Consider the following 22,164-nt stretch of genomic DNA (forward strand, 5'->3'; position numbering starts at 1 on the left):
GCACAAGCTCCGTGCCTATACATGGATCGGAATTTTACCCGTCACTACTGAACTGGCCAAATTTCGATACATGTATGGTCAGCTTTGGACTACACTTGGGATTTTAAGGCTAACCACTTGTTGAGACTGGCATAACAATACTGAGTAATTCATCTCCTGTATAGTTTAGGCCCCTGGTCCCCAACCCTGGTCCTCAGGGCCCACTAACAGGCCAGGTTTGCAAGATAACTGAAATACATCCCAGGTGATATCATTTGCTGCTCAGTGATTGCAGTACTCTAGTCTGCATCTCCCCAAGGTAATACTTAAAATCTGGCCTGTTAGTGGGCCCTGAGGACCAGAGTTGAGGACCACTGGTTTAGGCCCAAGCCTCACAGTTTGGAAGCCACATTGTGATGGACCTACCACACCTGCAGTAAAATTTACCCATACATGCTCAGGCTAATGGACCCAGAGGACAAGAGCATCAGCAGAATACCAAAAGCTTAACCTCCCTCCCCTGGAATATCGCTACTTGTTACAGAATAGTAGCTTGAACTGATCAGCTGTAGAGAAATGCTATGAACTTTACTGGAGGAAAAGAAGACAACAGCAGACATTTGGTACAGTAGTTGGGAAGTTTAGTGTTTGCAGGCAATAGGTCAATCAGAAGTTCACAACATGGGTTTTCTTAGCAGCGATTTACTAAGATCTTTGACTTCCGCTTGGCTCGAAACTGTCTGGTACCCCAAAAGGTCCATAGGGACCTGGCAATATTCCTCCACCTGTTTTATCTGCAGAAAAGTCAGCACTGTCCTCCAGGCGCTGACCGCCTGGGTGGCATTGCGGGCAGACACCACAAATGGTTTGGAGGAGTACCCCGAGCCGCTAGTCATGTTCAGGGAGAACTTCTCTATCTCTGGGCTCACAGAAAGGTTCACAAAACCATAGACCTGCCTTAGTGTCTTAATAGGATCCACCACTAGATCCTCGTATCGCACCACCATGTAGTTCCCCTTGAGCCAGCTCGGAGGGTTGAAGGCAGTCCTCAGAGTTTTGCCCATGCTGTTACAGATGACTTCCATGGCTCCGATGGCATGGTAATCGGAGCCATCCTTCTTGTTGAGTTTGTGCCCAGGGTCAATGAAGGGAACCCTGCGGATCCTGGGGTCCCGGCTTCGGACCACCTGCAGACTCTCTCGGATCAGGCCGTGCCTGGATTTGATCCTGGAGTTGGCCACGGCCCGGGGGTCCCTGACCAAGTGAATGACCTTCAGGTCCAGCGAAGGGTCCATCATCAACGGAGCCAGCACGTTGATGTCGAAGATACGGACCCCCTTAATGACGAGGGTGTTGTACTTGTGGCATTCTTCCTCCAGCTGGCTAAGGCTCTGCGGGGGGCACTTCTTGCACACCTTCTCATCCACCAACCCCACCACATCCTTTCTGTAGGCCGAGCAGATGGGGGCTGAGCAGATGACCTTGTTAGTGGAGGCACCGAAGATGCCCAGCGTGCTGATGTTCTTAGCCCCGGCTGTATTATAGAGCTGCAGGGCGGACAGATCGCAGCGGTAGAGGGCGCTAAGGAGGTCCCGGGCAGCCCCCTGCAGAGACATGGCATCCCCGGGGTACAGCTTCTGCCACACGTGCCACACCGGTTCGTACAAGAAGAAGACGTCCGGGTTCTGGTTAAAGAGCTCCCCGAAGAAGGACGAGCCGGAGCGCCAAGTGGTGAACACATAGACGAGCTGCCTCTTCCTAGGCGGGGAGGGCCGGTATAAGTAGCGGATGTCAGAGCGGCTCTGGTACGGGGTGTAACGTACCTGCTCGTTACATTGCTGGGGTTCCTTGTGCCATTTATCCATCAGATTGAGCATAGTGAGGACCAGCAGGAGCACATAGCCCAGGCAAAGGATCAGCGCCTTCCTGCGGAATACTTTCATCGTGACGACTACTCCCCCCTTCCTCTAACTCCACGGATCATGTCTGGGGGGGAGCGTCCAATGCCATGTCAGCCCGCTGCAGCCTGCCCGGGGATCATCACCAGACGCCGCATCTCCTCATAGCGGGAGTCCGGAGCCGGGGAAACTTCTGGGACATGGCCCGTGTGTGTGTGTGTGTGTGTATGAGAGCGCTCACCGCACACAGGATGCCGGCATCCTCCGAGTGTACAATGGCTCAACCCTCCGGATAGCAGCCTCTAAATACACTGCACTCCCTACACCGAGCAGCGCAATATGGAGATGCTTATACTTCACCGCCATTGGCTAGGAGAGATGCCGCTCTGCATAACACGCCCCCTTCCTATGCAGAGCTGTGTTTATACTGCGTCTGATAGGCTGGGAGATCCCAGTATGGAACGCTGGGGATTCTCTGAGTGGCTGTGTGTGTGGAAGCGGTCGGTGTGATGTGATAGTCTGCAGGGATTCTGAGCACATCTGTGGGATGTTGTGTATAGAAACGCTGTGTGTGTGTGAGAGTGCTGCTTGTGTCCACCCTGCAGTCTTCCTTCCACAGGACATTATACATGGAAATGCCACCTATGATAGTCCTCCAACCTACAGTCTCAGTACCTCCACAGGACTTTATACATGGAAATGCTCCCTACAATAGTCCTCCACACTACAGTCTCAGAGCACTTCCACAGGACATTACACATGGAAATGCTACCTATGATAGTCCTCCACCCTACAGTCTCAGCACTTCCACAGGACTTTATACATGGAAATGCCACCTATGATAGTCCTCCAACCTACAGTCTCAGAGCACTTCCACAGGACATTATACATGGAAATGCTGCCTATGATAGTCCTCCAACCTACAGTCTCAGAGCACTTCCACAGGACATTATACATGGAAATGCTGCCTATGATAGTCCTCCAACCTACAGTCTCAGAGCACTTCCACAGGACTTTATACATGGAAATGCCACCTATGATAGTCCTCCAACCTACAGTCTCAGAGCACTTCCACAGGACATTATACATGGAAATGCTGCCTATGATAGTCCTCCACACTGCAGTCTCAGAGCACTTCCACAGGACATTATACATGGAAATGCTACCTATGATAGGTCCTCCACACTGCAGTCTCAGAGCACTTCCACAGGACATTATACATGGAAATGCTGCCTATGATAATCCTCCAACCTACAGTCTCAGAGCACTTCCACAGGACATTATACATGGAAATGCTGCCTATGATAGTCCTCCACCCTACAGTCTCAGAGCACTTCCACAGGACATTATACATGGAAATGCTACCTATGATAGGTCCTCCACACTGCAGTCTCAGAGCACTTCCACAGGACATTATACATGGAAATGCTGCCTATGATAATCCTCCAACCTACAGTCTCAGAGCACTTCCACAGGACATTATACATGGAAATGCTGCCTATGATAGTCCTCCACCCTACAGTCTCAGAGCACTTCCACAGGACATTATACATGGAAATGCCACCTATGATAATCCTCCACACTGCAGGCTCAGAGCACTTCCACAGGACATTATACATGGAAATGCTGCCTATGATAGGTCCTCCACCCTACAGTCTCAGAGCACTTCCACAGGACATTATACATGGAAATGCTGCCTATGATAGTCCTCCAACCTACAGTCTCAGAGCACTTCCACAGGACATTATACATGGAAATGCTGCCTACAAAAGTCCTCCACCCTACAGTCTCAGAGCACTTCCACAGGACATTATACATGGAAATGCTGCCTATGATAGTCCTCCACCCTACAGTCTCAGAGCACTTCCACAGGACATTATACATGGAAATGCTGCCTACAAAAGTCCTCCACACTACAGTCTCAGAGCACTTCCACAGGACATTATACATGGAAATACTGCCTATGATAGTCCTCCACACTGCAGTCTCAGAGCACTTCCACAGGACATTATACATGGAAATGCTGCCTATGATAGTCCTCCACACTACAGTCTCAGAGCACTTCCACAGGACATTATACATGGAAATACTGCCTATGATAGTCCTCCAACCTACAGTCTCAGAGCACTTCCACAGGACATTATACATGGAAATGCTGCCTATGATAGTCCTCCAACCTACAGTCTCAGAGCACTTCCACAGGACATTATACATGGAAATGCTACCTATGATAGTCCTCCACCCTACAGTCTCAGAGCACTTCCACAGGACATTATACATGGAAATACTGCCTATGATAGTCCTCCACACTGCAGTCTCAGAGCACTTCCACAGGACATTATACATGGCAATGCTACCCATGATAGGTCCTCCAGTGCGCAAAATCTCAGAGCAGTTTCACAGGACATTATAAATGGAAATGCTGCCTATGATATGTAGCACTGCCCCCTTGAGGACTGCTGAATTCTTCACCTTTTTGGGTCCCTCTGGGTTACCGTTAGCAACTGCATGCACAACTTAATACTTTTCTTTCCGGTTCAGTCAATGAACAGTCTAGGGGTTTTGGTTGTTTTTTTTTTTTTTTCATTTTATTATAAATAGTAATGGGAGAAGGGATAGAGTGGGATTCTCTGGAACGTGAACTATTAACAATTCTGAGGACTTCTATCTGAAGATGCAGCCCGGCTGCGAATTTCACCTTGCTACTAGATGAATTGTAAATACTGAGTTTGTGAACAAAAGACTTGGTTGCAAACTATCTTCAGGGTACTCGCCTAGCACCCCCTTTCACTCCACCAGCTGACGCCCGTCCTCTGACTACTCTACTCCGGAGTGGCCCCCTTCCCGGTCAGGCCCATAGACACGATCCCCTGTACTCACGATACTGCTTTTCAGGTTCTCCAGTGTCTCAACCTCTCTAGTCAGCTCTCCTAGACCTCTGGGTTCAGCTCCTTCCTTCTGGCTCACCAGGCCGACTGCCTGTGACCATACACCAACTGCTGCAGAAGAGGAGGCAGCCGCTACCCTCCTTCCGGGACTCTGCTCACCAGCCAAAGACCCCGAGCACATGTGCTCCTGGCTTTTATACCACACCCCAGAATGCACTGAGACGACCAGTCTGTGCCAATCACTGGGGCTGTATCAAAGCCTGTGTACCCATTTGTCAGGTTTCCTCCACTATCCAACATGCCTCCCTATTGGACCAGTGAGGACACTCGCCAGACCAGATAAATCACACACTGAGCACCATGAGCAGACCTAACTCACAGATCTTGCTCTCTGTTAAGCAGAAAGAAACATAGAATTTGCCTGCTGCTCCTCTGATAGGCAGACAGAGCTGAAACTATACTTAGTCTCTAGCACCTACCTAGGAAATTGCTACACTCTCCCCCCGCCAAACGAGCCATGTCCTCTCTGGCTCAGGGCAGCCACTCTCTACAAAAAATCTTTCCAAAAATTTTCATGGAGTATCCCATAAACCTGGAAAAGGGGGTAAAGGGAAAATAATGAATGTACACTGCCACAAATACAATAAATTATGTAGACAAATATAAATATCCTGTACAATATTCACAAAGGCATTTACACATAACAGGCGCATTAAACCTAACGCACCCCCCGCCAATAAAAAATCTGTTTGGGACAGGTTAAAAATACCATCCTGTCGGACTAACTAAATACAGTATATACATTGCATAAATGGTAAAGGGCCTAGCCAGACCCGGAAATCCAGTGCAAGCCTGAAAAGGAAAATATAAATTAGACATATATTAAGCATGACTATTTGAACCAGTGAGATTGTCCTCTCTTCGGAGGTGACCTTCTCACTACATACTTTTAAACTATACATTCACGTAGAAGTCACTTCCAATCACACTTGACTCAGCGATCGACTGTTACTCCTGGAACAGGTAACAATGGAAAGCTATCTATCTATGTAGACTCTACACACCCTTCTTGGTGACTGGTTGAAAGGCACAGTCCCTATTTCAGCACTAGGGCACAGTCCCTCATCCTATCACAGTCAAACTCACAAGTTCAGAGTAAAAACATGCGGAGTCCACCCGACTGGTGTTCACAGAGTCCTTTCCCCCTGTAGTACCAAGGCAACATGTCTTCTTCACGTGACAAGCTTTTTTGCTGGAGCCTGAGCAAGCTTGTCCAACTTGTGAGTGTAACAGGTCTCTTCAAATGGCCTTTCACATGCTGGCATCCCCCTTTCTCCAAAGAAACCTCAAGCCACTACCTGCTCCTCCAACTGGCCTAATGGCCCGACAGGATCTTCGCAAAGTGTCCTTTAAGAAAAGTATCTTTGTGAAAGGTTCCTCTTCTTCCATATTTTCCTCATGGCCCAACGGCCCAAGTGTCTTTATAGAGTGTCCCTTTTAACTTGGAGGTAGTGAATGATCCTGGCCCGATGGCCCAAAGGATCTCCAAGGAATGTTCAACAAGAACAACTTTTGTTAGCAGCTGAAGAATAAGACTGTGCAACTACTGAACTATTTTGAACAAATAGTCCCCCTTTTTTTTTCCCAATGTTAGAGGGTCGGCCCTCTTCTGGTCATACTACCCAGTGGTAGCAGTTCCACTGACTCTCCAATCCCTATTGCAAGGATAGAAGGGGAATGGGGTATTGGGAATAGGGCTTTGGCCCTAACAGCAAACTTGAAACTTGAACTTGAACTTTGGGCTCTCTAGTCCCTCTTCTTCTTTAAAGAAACTTCAGGCTAGCCAGACTTAAAACACAACTCTGCAAAGAATCTCTTCCTGCATCCTCAGCAATAGTAGTTGGGGGGGGGCTCTGTCTGACTGTGTCAGCTGTTGGGGAAGGGGGGTCTCTGTCAGTGTCAGCTGTGGGGGAAGGGGGGTCTCTGTCAGTGTTGGAAAGGGGGGTCTCTGGATCAGTGTCAGCTGTGGAAAAGGGGGTCTCTGGCTCAGTGTCAGCTGTGGAAAGGGGGGTCTCTGGCTCAGTTTGCTGTGGAGAAAGGGGGGTCTCTGGCTCAGTTTGCTGTGGAAAGGGGGGTCTCTGTCTCAGTCTGCGCCGATGCGAAAGGGGGATAAGGTCAGGTCACCCTCTCACTCTCTGCCTGTGACTCTCTCTGACTCACAGGTTAGAGACTGGAGAGATGGCTGTGTTATGGGGTCTGAGAAGGGAGTGACAATTAGGGGTCTCTATATCTCTGGGTGGGAAGGGGAAGGGTGGTTGACTGCCTGGCAGTCTGGCAGTAACTGTAATGGGGAGTCTGGGGGGGGGACTCTTTTTTTTGTTATATTTTGTGCATTAAGGAAGGAATGCATTTCATGTCTGCAGTGCAGACTGAGACTGCAGGCGAAGATATTCAGATAAGGTATCGTATTGTTACACGAACACCTACAGAATGAATGCAATGCATTCATAAAAGGGACTGACAGAGTCAGACAGACACAGTAATATTTTAGGAAACGTGTTGTTTGCTTGTTGCTGCTTAGTCTACAAGTGCTTTTTTTTTTTTTTTTAAACACTGACAGAGTTTGGCAACTTACGTCATCCGTCTCCGTCACATACGTGGCACTATGGTAATGGCAGAAGGAGAAAAAGAGCGAGAGATAAAAAATGCACCTAGCGGTTTAAAAGCAAACATCTGGGCACATTTCAGATTTTACTAAAAAACAGGGAAGCGCAAGTTTGACTAGACATAGCCTGTCACCCAAAAATTAAATACCTAGGGAATACTACGAACTTGAGAAACCATGTTAGCCGTTTTCACTCTGAGATGCTAACACCTGTCGCCACCCTCAGTGCCACTACCAAGGAAATAGACCCAGGTCAGCCAAGAATTGATGCCATACTGTCAACTTTTCTGCCCAACTATGAAAAAGGGAAGAAACTAACCAAAGCTGTGGCAGCTTTCATCGCCAAGGACCTATGGACTTACTCTGTTGTGGACAACCCCAGGTTTTGCTACCTGTTGAAGACGCTAGAGCCACGTTATAAGATCCCATCACGCAGTCACTTTACAGAAAACGTTATACCCGCACTCTACCACAAAACCAAAGCTCAGGTAATTGCGTCAATTAACCAAGCCAGTCGAGTCGCAATAACGTGTGATTCATGGACTTCAGTAACGACGGAGACCTATGTTACAATAACTGCACATTACGTTACTGAGGACTGGCAGGTCTTGTCACATGTGTTGCAAACGAGAGCCATTTATGAGTCTCACACAGGTGCTCATCTGGCAGAGCTACTGTCTCATGTCGTGGAAGAATGGCAGCTGTCCGATAAATCTGTGGTGCGGCGAACATGATAGTTGCAGCTCAAGTTGGTATATTTCCTCATGTTAAATGTTTCGCCCATACACTCAATCTTGCATGTCAGCGGGCACTGAAAGGGGCCACGCTCTCCAGGCTTCTGGGCAGAGTGTGACGAATATCCACATTCTTTCACCGCAGCACTAGAGCAAGCCACTGTCTAAAAGAGAAACAGAAATGTCTGGGCCTGAAGAATCATAAGCTAATATCTGATGTGCCAACAAGATGGGACAGCGCATATGACATGGTTGAGAGGTTCTTAGAACAACAACCTGCAGTTTGTGCCACCTTGCTGTCTCCATAAGTCAGAAAAGGAGAGTCTGATCTCTGCACTCTCAATGAAATAGATGTGTCAAATGCAGAGGATGCTGTGAGTGCATTAAAGCCAATGAAGGATGCAACCTTGCTGATGTCAGAAGAGCGCAACCCAACAGTGTCTCTCATTGCCCCTCTAAATGCACAACTGCTCCAGACCTAAATCACAGATCCTGCTCTCTGTTAAGCAGAAAGGAACATAGAATTTGCCTGCTGCTCCTCTGATAGGCGGACAGAGCCAAAACTATACTTACTCTCTAGCACAGGCATCACTAAATGGCGGCCCACGGTCCGAATCCAGCCCCCATCACTCCCCCTCCCGGACTGCAGCGGTCGCGCCATTTATCAACTTGTTTTCCTTTCAGCTGTCATGCTTTCTTTCTTTGCAGAGTTCTGGAGGGAGTGCGGGAACTGCCAGAGTTAAGCAAGCAAGTGATTGGTTGCTAAGATGAATGGCAATGTAAACAACCAATCTCCATCTTGCAGCTTCCTTCCTCCAGACCTGCTATGCCTCAAGTCAAGGACTCTGATATGTGTAGGGGCTGAGGACTCTGATGTGTGTGGGGGCTGAGGACTCTGATGTGTGTGGGGGCTGAGGACTCTGATGTGGGGGGAATGGGGGTTAAGGCTGAGTACTGTAATGTCGGGGGGGGGGGCTGAGTACTGTAAATAGGGGAATTAAATACTGTAATGGGGGGGCTGAGGACAGTAATGTGGGGGGGGGGGGGGCTGAGGACACTAATGTGGGGGGGGGGCTGAGGACTCTGATTTGTGTGGGGGCTGAGGACTCTGATGTGTGTGGGGGCTGAGTACCTTGATGTGTGTGGGGGCTGAGTACCCTGATGTGTGTGGGGGCTGAGGACTCTATTGTGTGTGGGGGCTGAGGACTCTGATGTGTGTGGGGGCTGAGGACTCTGATGTGTGTGGGGGCTGAGGACTCTGATGTGTGTGGGGGCTGAGGACTCTAATGTGTGTGGGGGCTGAGTACCTTGATGTGTGTGGGGGCTGAGTACCTTGGTGTGTGTGGGGGCTGAGTACCTTGATGTGTGTGGGGGCTGAGGACTCTGATGTGTGTGGGGGCTGAGGGTTCTGATATGTGTGGGGGCTGAGGACTCTGATGTTTGTGGGGGCTGAGGGTTCTGATATGTGTGGGGGCTGAGGACTCTGATGTGTGTGGGGGCTGAGGACTCTGATGTGTGTGGGGGCTGAGTGCCTTGATGTGTGTGGGGGCTGAGTACCTTGATGTGTGTGGGGGCTGAGTACCTTGATGTGTGTGGGGGCTGAGGACTCTGATGTGTGTGGGTGCTGAGTACCTTGATGTGTGTGGGGGCTGAGGACTCTGATGTGTGTGGGGGCTGAGGGTTCTGATATGTGTGGGGGCTGAGGACTCTGATGTTTGTGGGGGCTGAGGGTTCTGATATGTGTGGGGGCTGAGGACTCTGATGTGTGTGGGGGCTGAGGACAGTAATGTGGGGGGGCTGAGGACAGTAATGTGGGGGGGGGTAAGGACTCTGATGTGTGTGGGGGCTGAGGACTCTGATGTGTGTGGGGGCTGAGGACTCTGATGTGTGTGGGGGCTGAGTGCCTTGATGTGTGTGGGGGCTGAGTACCTTGATGTGTGTGGGGGCTGAGTACCCTGATAAGTGTGGGGGCTGAGTACCTTGATGTGTGTGGGGGCTGAGTACCCTGATAAGTGTGGGGGCTGAGTACCTTGATGTGTGTGGGGGCTGAATACCTTGATGTGTGTGGGGGCTGAGGACTCTGATGTGTGTGGGTGCTGAGTACCTTGATGTGTGTGGGGGCTGAGTACCTTGATGTGTGTGGGGGCTGACGACTCTGATGTGTGTGGGGGCTGAGGGTTCTGATATGTGTGGGGGCTGAGGACTCTGATGTGTGTGGGGGCTGAGGGTTCTGATATGTGTGGGGGCTGAGGACTCTGATGTGTGTGGGGGCTGAGGGCTCTGATGTGTGTGGGGGCTGAGGGCTCTGATGTGTGTGGGGGCTGAGGGCTCTGATATGTGTAGGTGCTGAGGACTCTGATGTGTGTGGGAGCTGAGGGCTCTGATGTGTGTGGGGGCTGAGGACTCTGATGTGTGTGGGGGCTGAAGACTCTGATGTGTGTGGGGGCTGAAGACTCTGATGTGTGTGGGGGCTAAGGACTCTGATGTGTGTGGGGGCTGAGGACTCTGATGTGTGTGGGGGCTGCGGACTCTAATGTGTGTGGGGGCTGAGTATTCTAATGTGTGTGTGGGGGCTGAGGATTCTAATGTGTGTGTGGGGGCTGAGGATTCTAATGTGTGTGTGGGGGCTGAGGACTCTGATGTGTGTGGGGGCTGAGGACTCTGATGTGTGTGGGGGCTGAGGACTCTGATGTGTGTGGGGGCTGAGGACTCTGATGTGGGGGGAATGGGGGTTAAGGCTGAGTACTGTAATGTCGGGGGGGGCTGAGTACTGTAAACAGGGGAACTAAATACTGTAATGGGGGGGGGCTGAGGACAGTAATGTGGGGGGGGGGGTGAGGACAGTAATGTGGGGGGGGGGCTGAGGACAGTAATGTAGGGGACCTGAATACCGTATTGGGGGCTGAGGACAATGTGGGGAAGCTGAGTACTCTATTTGGTGGGCTGAGTACTGTGATGGGGGGCTGAGAATAGTAATGTAGGGGAGTTGGGTACTGTAATGGAGGAGGCTGAGGACAGGAATGTGGGGGGGGGGGGCTGAGGACAGTAATGTGGGGGAACTGAATACCGTATTGGGGGGCTGAGGACAGTAATGTGGGGGGGGCTGAGGACAGTAATATTGGGGGGGGGCTGAGGACAATGTGGGGGAGCTGAGTACTGTATTTGGTGGGCTGAGTACTGTGATGGGGGGCTGAGGATAGTGATGTAGGGGAGTTGGGTACTGTAATGGAGGAGGCTGAGGACAGGAATGTGGGGGGGGGCTGAGGACAGTAATATTGGGGGGGCTGAGGACAATGTGGGGGAGCTGAGTAGTGTATTTGGTGGGCTGAGGATAGTAATGTAGGGGAGTTGGGTACTGTAATGGAGGAGGCTGAGGACAGGAATGTGGTAAAGGAAAAAACCCCCCTAAAATGGGTGGGACTTTAAAGGTAACCGTAGAGATCTCTCAAGAGAAAGATTCAATTTAAGTAAAACGTGAAGTTTATTTGAAAGAGGTGAGTGTTGGCAAAGACATCATAACAAGGTTAGCATATATTCAAAAAATATGAATTATCATTATAATACAATACAGTCACAGGTAAATAGCAGAGTCCAACGCGTTTCAAAATGTTGTCTAATACAGAAATCTTCCTCAGGGAATCTGCATATATTCCTGAAAAGCATAACCACATGCAAAATATAAGTCCCAAAAAAGGACAAACAAATACATATTTAAACAATTATCATTTACACAAATAACTTTGCAGCTGCGACCACATATTGCCCCAGATTGCCATGGAAATCTCTGCTGGTTTGCCAAGGATGCCACCAAACCAGCCCGGGAGGTGCCACCCCATGGGGAAATAGAGACCCCTCAACAGTTGAAAACAGAACTGAAAGAAGAAAAGTAGAAAAAGAAAAAAAGAAAAAAAAGAGAGGAAAAACTTCCAGATGAAATGCCACTAGTGTGGAGGTCACATACCTGCGAGAAATTGGAGCCCCATAAAATTGCCCTTCAGGGGATGTAATAATTCTCCCACAAGATGAGAGCTAGAGTCAGGTGTATTTAGTACCAATCTTCACCCGGAAATAGTAATTAATGACTGTCAGGGAGCCTAAAATGATGTATATATAATTAATCATGCAATATAAGGAGAAGATGTTCAAATCAATTCACCTGTTGTGATAATTTGCCATGTATAAAAATATGTGAAAAGAGGGTTTTCTTGGGATAAAAAAGAGAAGAAGAAAAAATTCCTAAAGAATTCCAGATAGTTATCCTCCGATATAAGTATCTCCAGGACTTACTGAATTGTTGGTCCTATTGGGAAGAGGAATCGGAGCCATGAATATATCTTATGACCCTTATAAAAAGTAGACAATAGCGAAATTATTCGATTTGGGGTATCTTACCTCACTGTTCTAGTGGACAGTCCATAGTGTCCTATCGACCTCAATGGATATGGTGCCCACAAAAATATGAGAGTGTTCAGGGTTTCTGGTATAGGTGCCACTACTTGCCTAAGATAAATATAAAGACAATGTATACATCTATACAATTGTGTACATAGTTATATATGTGGGGGCTGAGGACTGTACTGGGGCTAAGAAGGGTGTTGATGTTAAGGGGGTATGAGAACACAAGGGGGGATCTTGGTGAAGGGAAGGGAACTGTGATGTGCAGTGGACACTGTGGAACTGATGTAAGGATGGGATTGTGATATGGGGCTCAGTTCAGATCTGTGCTTGCGCATGTCACAGGTAGGTCAGCCCATTCATTTTAATGGGCTGCACTACCCATGAGAAATACAGGAAAACAAGTCCCTGGCCCTTTTTTTAAATTGCGCAGCACCAAGCTGTGCTGAAGTGTGGCGTGTTCCTCTGCGGGCCGGGAACATGTGCAATTTCACCTGCCTTCCCCAGCTGCGGAGATGGGAACGCCTAGGAGAGGGTGCTAATGTAATGGATCTGAATCAAACCACAAATGTGATTCCAACCTCTGCTGAAAGAAGATTTTACTAAGCGGACCTCCATGAATTTTAATTCAGTACCCCTGCTCTAGCACCTACCTAGGAGGGTGCTACAGATAGGTCCTCCACCCTGCAGTCTCAGAGCAGTTCCAGTTTTTTTCCTTTTTTGGGAGGTTGCATGTGATTACCACTGTCCATACAGAAAATCAAGGGTTATGCAGGCTCATAGGACAGTCATAGGAGAATGAAAACTTCTCCTACAAGCTTTTTCTCCTACAAGCTTTTACCAGTGCATTTCCATGTTCTGTGCACTGTGGGAGACCAGAAATAGTGAATGCAGGCTCCTGGGTTTAGTAACACTTTAATGCTCAGCCACCGCACATATGTATCCACAGCGGCCAGAGGTTGTGTGCTTCAACTGCTCATTGCATGCTCCAAGCACACTGACCAAGCTGTTCCCAACTGCTCTCAGTCCTGGCTTCTGATCAGGATTCAGCAAATGGGCTTCTGATCATGTTACTGCTGTGAGAACCAATCACAGTGGTTACATGATAGAGAAGACACGCCTCCTTCCAAACATTAAATGCCACTTAAAAGGCAGCCTGGAGGTGGCATAAAAGGGTTAATGACCCTGCAAGCACCTATTGATTTTCTAGAAATTCACTTGTTCTGGGCTGACAACACAAAGCCTTTTTGGACTGAATTTGCAAGGAATGGTGTCAGCACTGTCCAGTTATCTTTTGCTAGACTACAGCTTCCAGACTACCTCTCTCCTTACCTCCACAACCTTGGGGAGGATGTGTCTGTTCGTCCAGAATAAGAATTTGGGCTCAGAGATGGGCTATAAAGCTCAGTGACTCTCAGTGAAACAAGGCTATGGATGACAATGACAACCATGAAGCATGCATTTTAAAAACAAGCTAGCGTTAGCGGTACCCATATTTCCTGACTACAGGTTCAAATAGAAATTTGTCAGTGGCAGGGTCTGTACTCCCAAGGGTGAGGGTAATGCCAGTGAGCACTATAACTTTTTAAATATGTTTAGCTAATAAAAAATGAATTCAAACATCCTTCTTCAGTACCTGACACAAGTCTTCCATCTTCCATTGCTCTGTTCTTTCAATGATAAGTTTATACTCGATCACAGCTGGAGATATTACTCATTTAGGTTTCAAACAGCAGCAGATGACAAACAGCACCAAAGACAAAACAAAGACTATAGGCTTCCAAGTGTTCCTATTATCCAGGGATTAGAAGGCACAGATGAAACTCTAGGTAATTGGTATAATTAGCATGCTGAGCATTGTCCCACATGTCCTGGAGGCGCTATATAACATATGGTATACTAGGTGTTTTTTTCAGAAGTTGTCTGGAACAGTCAAGGTACCTTTTCAAATGATGCATGAGCTCGAAGCACCCCAGTCTAAAATGTATAAAACATAAATGTTACGTACTATCAGTGGGAAACCTCCGCTTGGTATAAGGCGCACACCCACTTTATTCTGGCAGGCATGGATGAGACACAGACCTGGATCTCCTGGTCCACAGTCACTCTCTGTAGTCGTTTTTAAAGCAGAGTTAAGTGGTCAGTAGTTTGTAAAGCGGAGTTTAGTGGTCAGTAGTTTATAATGCAGAGTTTAGTGGTCAGTAGTTTGTAATGCAGCGTTTAGTGGTCAATAGTTTGTAATGCAGAGTTTAGTGGTCAGTAGTTTATAATGCAGAGTTTAGTGGTCAGTAGTTTGTAAAGCAGAGTTTAGTGGTCAGTAGTTTGTAAAGCAGAGTTTAGTGGTCAGTAGTTTGTAATGCAGAGTTTAGTGGTCAGTAGTTTGTAAAGCAGAGTTTAGTGATCTAGTTTGTAATGCAGAGTTTAGTGGTCAGTAGTTTATAATGCAAAGTTTAGTGGTCAGTAGTTTGTAATGCAGAGTTTAGTGGTCAGTAGTTTGTAATGCAGAGTTTAGTGGTCAGTAGTTTGTAATGCAGAGTTTAGTGGTCAGTAGTTTGTAATGCAGCGGTTAGTGGTCAGTAATTTGTAATTCAGCGGTTAGTGGTCAGTAATTTGTAATTCAGCGTTTAGTGGTCAGTAGTATGTAATGCAGCGTTTAGTGGTCAGTAGTTTGTAATGCAGCGGTTAGTGGTCAGTAATTTGTAATTCAGGGTTTAGTGGTCAGTAATTTGTAATGCAGCGGTTAGTGGTCAGTAATTTGTAATTCAGCGTTTAGTGGTCAGTAGTATGTAATGCAGCGTTTAGTGGTCAGTAGTATGTAATGCAGCGTTTAGTGGTCAGTAGTTTGTAATGCAGCGTTTAGTGATCAGTAATTTCTAATGCAGAGTTTAGTGGTCAGTAATTTGTAATGCAGAATTTCGTGGTCAGTAATTTCTAATGCAGAGTTTAGTGGTCAGTAATTTCTAATGCAGAGTTTAGTGGTCAGTAATTTGTAATGCAAAGTTAAGTGGTCAGTAATTTGTAATGCAGATTTTAGTGGTCAGCAGTTTGTAATGCACAGTCCAGAGGTAAGTAGTAAGTAATGCAGAGTGCAGGGGTCAAGAATAAGTAAATCAGAGTCCAAAAGTCAGTAGTATATAATTAAGAGGTCCGTAGTAGGTAACTCAGAGATCAGTAGTAAGTAAAGCAGAATGCAGGGGTCAGAAGTAAATATTGCAAAGTGCAGAAGTCCTTTGTTATTGCAGAGTTAGGTGGTCAGGAGTAAATAATACAGCATTCAGAGGTCAGTAGTAAGTCAGTAGTAAATAAGGAAGAATACAGAAGTCAGTGGTTTTTAACACAGAGTTCAGTGGTCAATAGTATGTAAAACAGGGATGAGTAGTAAGTACCATAGATTTCAGAGGGTCATTATTAGGTAATGTAAATTGACGAAGTCAGTAGTTTGTAATGGAGAGGGCAGAGGTCAGTAGTAACTCACAGCTTGCAAGGGTCAGGTGTAAATAACACAGAGCTTTGGGATACGTAGTAGGTAACACATAAATACTGATGAATGAAGAAATTATAAATAATGAACATAAATATTGTGAACTATCACCTGATATAGCAAACTAGACAATTCTAACCTTCAAATGTTGCCTTGTGCTTGTACAATATTCAATTCCTCTGAAATAAAAAAAACATTTGATCTCTGGAAGGTTTACCCCCCTTATTGACCAGGCCATTTTTTTAAATTTGGCACTGCGTTAATTTAACTGACAATTGCGCAATCGTGGGATTCTCTCCCGGAATAAAATTGATGTCCTTTTTTTCCCACAAATAGAGCTTTGGTTTGGTGGTATTTGATCACCTCTGCAGGGTTTTTTTTTTTTTTTTTTTTGCGCTAAAAGAAAAAAGACAATTTTGAAAAAAAAATATATATATATTTTTTTTACTTTATGCTATAAAACATCCGATTTAAAAAATTTAATAAAAATTGAATTTTTTTAAAAATTTAGGCCAATATGTATTCTTCTACATGTTTTTCGGGGGGGGGGGGGGGAATCCCAATAAGTGTATACGGATTGGTTTGCGCAAAAGGTAAAGCTTATACAAACTATGGGATATTTTTATTTATTTATTTATTTTTACTAGTAACAGTGGTGATCAGCAACTTGTAGCGGGACTGTGGTATTGCGGCAGACAATTTGGACACTAATGCCCCATACACACGTGCAGATTATCTGTAGACTTTTGTCTGCAGACTTACCAAAACCATATAATATGAGGTCAAACCTAAACACTTTCAATTTGTATGCAATCCGGCAGGACCTTCCACTACATAGAAAAGGTAAGTCTGCAGACAAAAGTCTGCAGATAATCTGCACGTGTGTATGGGGCATAAGGGGTTTATTTACGAAAGCTAGAGAGGGCAAAATTAGTCACCATTCCTACAGAGAAACCAATCAGCCTCTAACCTCAGCTTGTTTAATTAAGCTTTAGCAAAAAAAACTGAAAGCTAATTGGCTTCTCCGCAGAATTGTGTCTAATTTTGCCCTCTCCTCTAGCTTTAGTAAATAAACCCCTAACTGACACCTTTGACACTTTTTGGACCAGTGACACTAATACAGTGATCAGTGCTAAAATATGCACTGTCACTGTACTAATGACACTGGTTGGGAAGGGGTTAACATCAGGGGCGATCAAAGGGTTAAATGTGTGCCTAGCCTGTGTTTCTCTAAACTGTGTGAGGTGCTTTTACTAGGGGAAGACATGGATCCATGTCTCTGCTTTGCAGAGACACAGGATCCATGTCTTTCCTTCAGTCAGAACAGTAATCTGCCTTGTTTATATAGGCAAACCGCCATTCTGCTTCTCTGCTGAATCATCGGTGCCTTTGTGCGCTCTACCTGGAAGAGCTGGATCATGTGAATATATATACATGATCCAGCACACAGGTGCCACCCTGTAGCAGGAGGGGCAGACCTGAAGAGGTTAACAGTCAGACAGAGGCTCCCAGACACACTTCCTATGTGGGTCAGATTCTAGACAGGTACAAATCAGTTTTGCATAGTTCAAAAGAACTCAGCACAGACTGCCCCTATCCAGCCTTTCTCTCCCTTACGCAGCTAACGTGGCAAGTAGGGGAGGGGCAACCAAGGACCCTGTGCAGATGCCTGACGGGCTGCTTAACAACCAATGACATTATCAGTTGGTAAGACACGAGTGGGTGGCCCCAAACAACGTCAGTGCTTATAATGCTGCATAGAAACAACCTGTGGCTATGTGTAACACAAAAAATAGGCTTGAAAACAGCTAATAATGTAAAGGTACAGTTGTCCTATTAGGCAATGCAATGCTTTGCCATGCAACATGAAGAAAATCCCAGCAACTTCTGAATTACTGGATAATAGTGTCAGCGTGTCTTAAAGCCTAACTCCAAGAAGAATAAAAATCCTCCCTTGCAGTGGGTCTGTGTCTGCACTGCGAGGGCATACAGTATGAGGGGAAAGCAAATTTACACTGTTATACAAGCTGTACACTCACTACTTTACATTGTAGCAAAGTGTCATTTCTTCAGTGTTGTCACATGAAAAGATACAATAAAATATTTACAAAAGTGTGAGGGGTGTACTCACTTTTCTGAGATCCTGTACCTCCCAACTCTTTGAGAAGGACTCCTATTAGCAAAAGTATGTAGGCATAGGACACACCTCTTGCTACTCCCCCTTGAGCCCCGGTTCACACTTATGCGAGTGCGGGGTTCGCATGTAATGTCGGAGCGCACTGCTCCTTCATTACATGCGATCGGCTGTGCGGTGCAAGTTTAGCCATACACTTTGTATGGCTAAATTCGCACCCGCACCCGCAGCAAACTCGCACAGGACCCTTTTTGGCGGCCGCATCAGGATCGGATCGCACAGCGGTTCACACTTGTGCGATCTGATGCTGTGCGAACTGCAAGATCGCACTGCGATATGCGATCAAACTGGGGGTGTCGTTAAGATTACATTGACACCCCCAGCATATCGCATATGGCAGTGTGAACTGCCGGGGGTGCGTGTGCGATGCGGGAACAGGCTGCGGATTCGCAGCCTTCCCGCATCGCATAAGTGTGAACCGGACCTAAGTCCCTGTTCACACTATAGCGATGACAGACATTGCGTGTGATTCGGAGTGCACTGCTCTAAAAATCACATGCAATATTTCTGCAATGCAAATTCAGCAATACAGATTGACTGAATTTGCATCTGATTCGGACACAACACGCACAGGACCCTTTTTTGGGTCCGCAGCAGAATCGGATCGCATGGGGGTTCACACCCATGTGATCCGATTCATGTCCAAACTGACAGTTCGTACTGCGATATGCGAACTGATCTGGGGGTATTGTTAAATTTGGATTGACACCCCCAGCAATTTGCATATGGCCTGTGATTTGAATGTGATGAGGGAACCAAAGGGTTCCCGCATTGCATGTATGTGAACCGGCACTAAAGGAGAATGATACAAAATAAATAATTAGTTAAACCCACAAGTGCTTTTTTTTTTTTTTTTTTTTACCGCTACTATTCTTTTATATTGGCCTTTGAAATTTACAAATGCAGCAAATTTGACTTTGGTTGCAAGGTTTAGCACTGTCAAACACTTTTGAAAGATAAAAAGTGCATTTTATATACAACTCTATAGATCACACAAAAATGAGGGACAATGGAGAGGATAGAGGGACAGAGGGACATTGTTTCAAATCAGGGATAGTCCCTGGAAATCAGGGACAGTTGGGAGCTATGCAAGGGTTAACTGCTTTTTTTAATCTAGGGGACCGGAAAACAGTTTCACTTATCTGATCCTCCACTGTCAGCATGCTCACGTCCAATGCAGGACTTTGGACCCTGCATCAGTCCTGATGATATCAGAGGAACTTAGATCACTGGAGCATAGGGGAGAGAAGGCTGTGGGGTCCAGTCTAGCATTGAAGAGGATCCTGCAGAAGTAGGGGATCGGGTCAGTAAAAGTGCTTTACACAGTCCCCTAGACATAAACGAGCTATTAACCCTTGCAGTGCAGACACAACTGCTCCTGCTGAGGAGGATTTTTGGGTTTCCTGGAGCTCAGCTTTAAAATATCAGTCAGGGTACAGTATGATAAAGGAAAAGGAATTGGCAGCACTCCAGGTTGAGTCAAAATCCAGATTTATTGACTGGACATCCAAATATGACACCTTGTCACGATTGTCATATTTGGATGTCCAGTCAATAAATCTGGATTTTGACTCAACCTGGAGTGCTGCCAATTCCTTTTCCTTTATCAAGTTTTCACGGAGGGGAGTCGGGGCATGCACCGGTGTGAGTCATCAGGCAATCACACCACCTTGAGCAGTGAGTTCTTGTCTTTTCAGGGTACAGTATGTGCAAATTCAGGAGCTGGCCATACACCATAAGAACTGTTCCCCCATCCACGCTACACAGCCAGGATATTTATTTTACCAGCCAGCCCCCACAGCTGTCACACTATGGCTGCATCTGGTTGGATGCAGTTGCTGTTTGGCTGACAATTATCTGTCTAGCTCCATTAATCTTCAGATCAAAGGATGTAAAGTGGGAGGATGCCCACAGGGCCGTCCAGATTGGATTTGGCTCGTTCAGCAGGAATCAGTTGAAACTCTGTCTGTGTATGGTCAGCCTAACTGCTGAGGCCATACACAGCGGGACATTGGAGCCCTTTAAACAAACACACATGGCACGATTTTCTCAAGGCACCTGATGGCGGGGCATTGGAGCCCTTTATACAAACACACATGGCACAGTTTTCTCAAGGCACCTGATAGCAGGGCATTGGAGCCCTTTAAACAAACAAGCATGGCACGGTTTTCTCAAGGCACCTGATAGCGGGGCATTGGAGCCCTTTAAACAAACACACATGGCACGGTTTTCTCAAGGCACCTGATAGCAGGGCATTGGAGCCCTTTAAACAAACACGCGTGGCACGGTTTTCTCAAGGCACCTGATAGCGGGGCATTGGAGCCCTTTAAACAAACACACATGGCACGGTTTTCTGAAGACACCTGAAGGTGGGACATTGGAGGCCTTTAAACAAACACACATGGCACAATTTTCTCAAGGCACCTGATGTCAGGGCATTGGAGCCCTTTGAACAAACACACATGGCACAGTTTTCTCAAGGCGGGACATTGGAGGCCTTTGAACAAACAGACATGGTACGGTTTTCTCAAGGCACCTGATAGCAGGGCATTGGATCCCTTTAAACAAACACACATGGCACGGTTTTCTCAAGGCACTTGATGGCGGGGCATTGGAGCCCTTTGAACAAACACACATGGCACGGTTTTCTCAAGGCATTTGATGGCGGGGCATTGGAGGCCTTTGAACAAACACACGTGGCACGGTTTTCACAAGGCACCTAATAGCAGGGCATTGGAGCCCTTTAAACAAACACACATGGCACGGTTTTCTCAAGGCACCTGATGGCAGGGCATTGGAGCCCTTTGAACAAACACACATGGCAGGGTTTTCTCAAGGCACCTGATAGCAGGTCATTGGAGCCCTTTAAACAAACACACATGGCACGGTTTTCTCAAAGCACCTGAAGGCGGGACATTGGAGGCATTTGAACAAACAGACATGGCACGGTTTTCTCAAGGTACCTGATAGCAGGGCATTGGAGCCCTTTAAAAAAACACACGTGGCACGGTTTTCTCAAGGCACCTGATAGAGGGGCATTGGAGCCCTTTGAACAAACACACATGGCACGGTTTTCTCAAGGCACTTGATGGCGGGGCATTGGAGCCCTTTGAACAAACACACATGGCACGGTTTTCTCAAGGCACTTGATGGCGGGGCATTGGAGCCCTTTGAACAAACACACATGGCACGGTTTTCTCAAGGCACTTGATGGCGGGGCATTGGAGCCCTTTGAACAAACACACATGGCACGGTTTTCTCAAGGCACCTGAAGGTAGGACATTGGAGCCCTTTAAACAAACACACATTGCACGGTTTTTTCAAGGCACCTGATAGCAGGGCATTGGAGCCCTTTAAACAAACACACATGGCACGGTTTTCTCAAGGCACCTGATAGAGGGGCATTGGAGCCCTTTGAACAAACACACATGGCACGGTTTTCTCAAGGCACTTGATGGCGGGGCATTGGAGCCCTTTGAACAAACACACATGGCACGGTTTTCTCAAGGCACCTGAAGGTAGGACATTGGAGGCCTTTAAACAAACACACATGGCACGATTTTCTCAAGGCACCTGGTGGCGGGGCATTGGAGCCCTTTAAACAAACACACATGGCACGGTTTTCTCAAGGCACCTGATAGCAGGGCATTGGAGCCCTTTAAACAAACACACATGGCACGATTTTCTCAAGGCACCTGATGGTGGGGCATTGGAGCCCTTTAAACAAACACACATTGCACAGTTTTTTCAAGGCACCTGATAGCAGGGCATTGGAGCCCTTTAAACAAACACACATGGCACGGTTTTCTCAAGGCTCCTGATAGAGGGGCATTGGAGCCCTTTGAACAAACACACGTGGCTCGGTTTCCTCAAGGCACCTGATAGCGGGGCATTGGAGCCCTTTGAACAAACACACATGGCATGGTTTTC

At 46.9% G+C, this 22,164-nt stretch overlaps 1 protein-coding gene across 1 annotated transcript; it reads right to left on the bottom strand.

Annotated features, from left to right (window-relative positions):
- Window positions 1-369: 369 nt before the first annotated feature.
- CHST2 (carbohydrate sulfotransferase 2) lies at window positions 370-2,039 on the bottom strand. Its single transcript, XM_082252372.1, has one exon. The coding sequence runs from the start codon at window positions 1,920-1,922 to the stop codon at window positions 654-656; it is 1,269 nt and encodes a 422-aa protein (XP_082108498.1). The 5' UTR covers window positions 1,923-2,039; the 3' UTR covers window positions 370-653.
- Between the last annotated feature and the right edge of the window lie 20,125 nt (window positions 2,040-22,164).

Source organism: Pelophylax lessonae (assembly GCF_965119305.1).
Source record: "Pelophylax lessonae genome assembly, chromosome: 3".
Taxonomy (NCBI): domain Eukaryota; kingdom Metazoa; phylum Chordata; class Amphibia; order Anura; family Ranidae; genus Pelophylax; species Pelophylax lessonae.